Consider the following 1,868-nt stretch of genomic DNA (forward strand, 5'->3'; position numbering starts at 1 on the left):
CAGAGGTACGGCACCTGCCAGTACAGCTGTCACCCTGAAATCTGTTCGGCAGCTCCAGCACCTCAGCAGCATAATGCAGCCTGAATCCAAATAGCCAACAAGCTAAATACATTCTCCTTACCATCTAGTGAGTCGATGATCAACCATATCCTGCGATATTTGCAGTCCCATCTCCTCCATTTAACGTTGACCACTGGCATTTTGGGCTTTCTTGATGCTTTTTCCAAGCACCGCAAGTAAAATTTTACTCTGATGTTTTTCGTCCCCACAGGTTCTCCAGTACCACCATCACAGTCTCCCCAGTCCCTTTTGATGGGAGCGAGGCTGCAGAGTGCTCCTACTCTCACAGATATCTACCAAAACAAGCAGAAGCTCAGAAAGCAGCATTCTGACCCCGTATGCCCATCCTATGCTGGGTATGGATACAGTCATTCTCCACAACCAAGCAGGCCTGGTAGCCTGGGAACGTCACCTACCAAACACATGGGATCATCACCCAGAAGTTCAGACTGGCTCTTCAAAACTCCACTGCCAACGATCATTGGCTCTCCCACTAAGGTTGGTTAAATTCACCACTGTCATTAAAATGTAAAGCAGTAACACCCTGCCTGAAGCCATTCCCAAGAAGGTTTTGGGGTTCTAACTTCAGGGTTTGTGTGTTCTTGGTCTTGATTCTTAAAGGCAACAGCTCCTTTCAAAATACCGAAAACTCAAGCGTCCTCTAACTTGCTGGCCCTGGCTAATCGCCAAGGCTCGGTGGATACCCCACTGCAGCCTAAAGACATCGCTGACCCAAGGGATTTCACACACTTCCACGTGACCCAAGGAGGTGAAAAGCAGGCAGGAGAACAGCATGGTAAAACCACATTCGGCAGGTAGGCACTGAGCATTTATAACCTGAGAAGCGGGGTGGGTAACTGGGCAGACAGACGTGCGTTGCACCCAGCAGCTGGGAGAGGAAGAGCATGCAAAAGAGCGAGCTGTGAGGAGATGCTGAGGTTTGGTGTATGCAGCAGAAACATTTTGTACTGTGTATAAATATAGCACGGACTTCCTGGGGCGCTTTGTGTTGCTGGCTAGTTCCCTTTTGTTTTGATTATCTCAAAATGGAATTTCATTGCCTCTGTGCAGCCTGTTCAGTTTTTGCTTGAAAATCTATATGACAGAATTTGCAATACAAATTTTTAAGAGAAAAGGCTCTTTATGGTCAGCTCTATTTCAGTAGGTCCATGATGAGCGAGGTTTCAAGACTTGCTGTACTTCTGTTGAAGAATTCTCTATAGTAAATAGCAAGAATCTGAAAGTCATCCTTAGTTGCAGGTTAGATAGGAAAATCCTTCTGAAGAACGTGGTTGTGAATTCGTACGCCTCTCTGCCCAGGTCTGTCAGCACTGGGAAGCTATCGGAACAGCAGGTGAAGACTACCCTTGGTGGCCAGTTATATCAAGGCAGTACCGACAGCCTCAACACTGAGCGGCCGATGGACACAGGTAAGGACAGACTGACAGGTCCGCACTGTCTCCGTGTGCGGTTTTCTTATGAAGTGCCGGCTAGACACAGTTCTGCTTCCAGCTTCGATAATTGGTTCTAACAGTTTTTAGCCTCAGTGCAGAAGGCTTTGTTTTGATCTTTAAGGGGATGTGATCCCTTGCTTTAGCATATCTCTGAAAATAACTGAGACAGGAAAATATCTGTTTCTGCTAAACACAGAAATATCTCAGCTGCCTGTACTGGCGAGAGGGGTTTGGGGTATTTTGGTTTGGTTTTATTTTAATACAATATTTGTGGCTGTTTCATTTTCTAAATCCACCTTGTTTTCATATGAAAGCCAGTTTACGTAATTCACAGAATCACAGAATCATCATCCG

General features: G+C 46.0%; 1 protein-coding gene across 1 annotated transcript in view; it reads left to right on the top strand.

The window, feature by feature from the left end:
- The window catches only part of ULK2 (unc-51 like autophagy activating kinase 2), a gene marked incomplete at its 3' end in the record, with an annotated part of 30,913 nt that extends 29,423 nt beyond the window's left edge, over positions 1-1,490 (top strand). Inside the window, exons 20-22 of the mRNA XM_010132460.1 lie at positions 272-558; positions 682-875; positions 1,381-1,490. Coding sequence (XP_010130762.1) covers positions 272-558; positions 682-875; positions 1,381-1,490 — 591 coding nt within the window. The remainder of the gene's footprint in view (positions 1-271; positions 559-681; positions 876-1,380) is intronic.
- Between the last annotated feature and the right edge of the window lie 378 nt (positions 1,491-1,868).

Source organism: Buceros rhinoceros, unplaced genomic scaffold (genome assembly GCF_000710305.1).
Source record: "Buceros rhinoceros silvestris isolate BGI_N320 unplaced genomic scaffold, ASM71030v1 scaffold14683, whole genome shotgun sequence".
Classification (NCBI taxonomy): Eukaryota; Metazoa; Chordata; class Aves; order Bucerotiformes; family Bucerotidae; genus Buceros; species Buceros rhinoceros.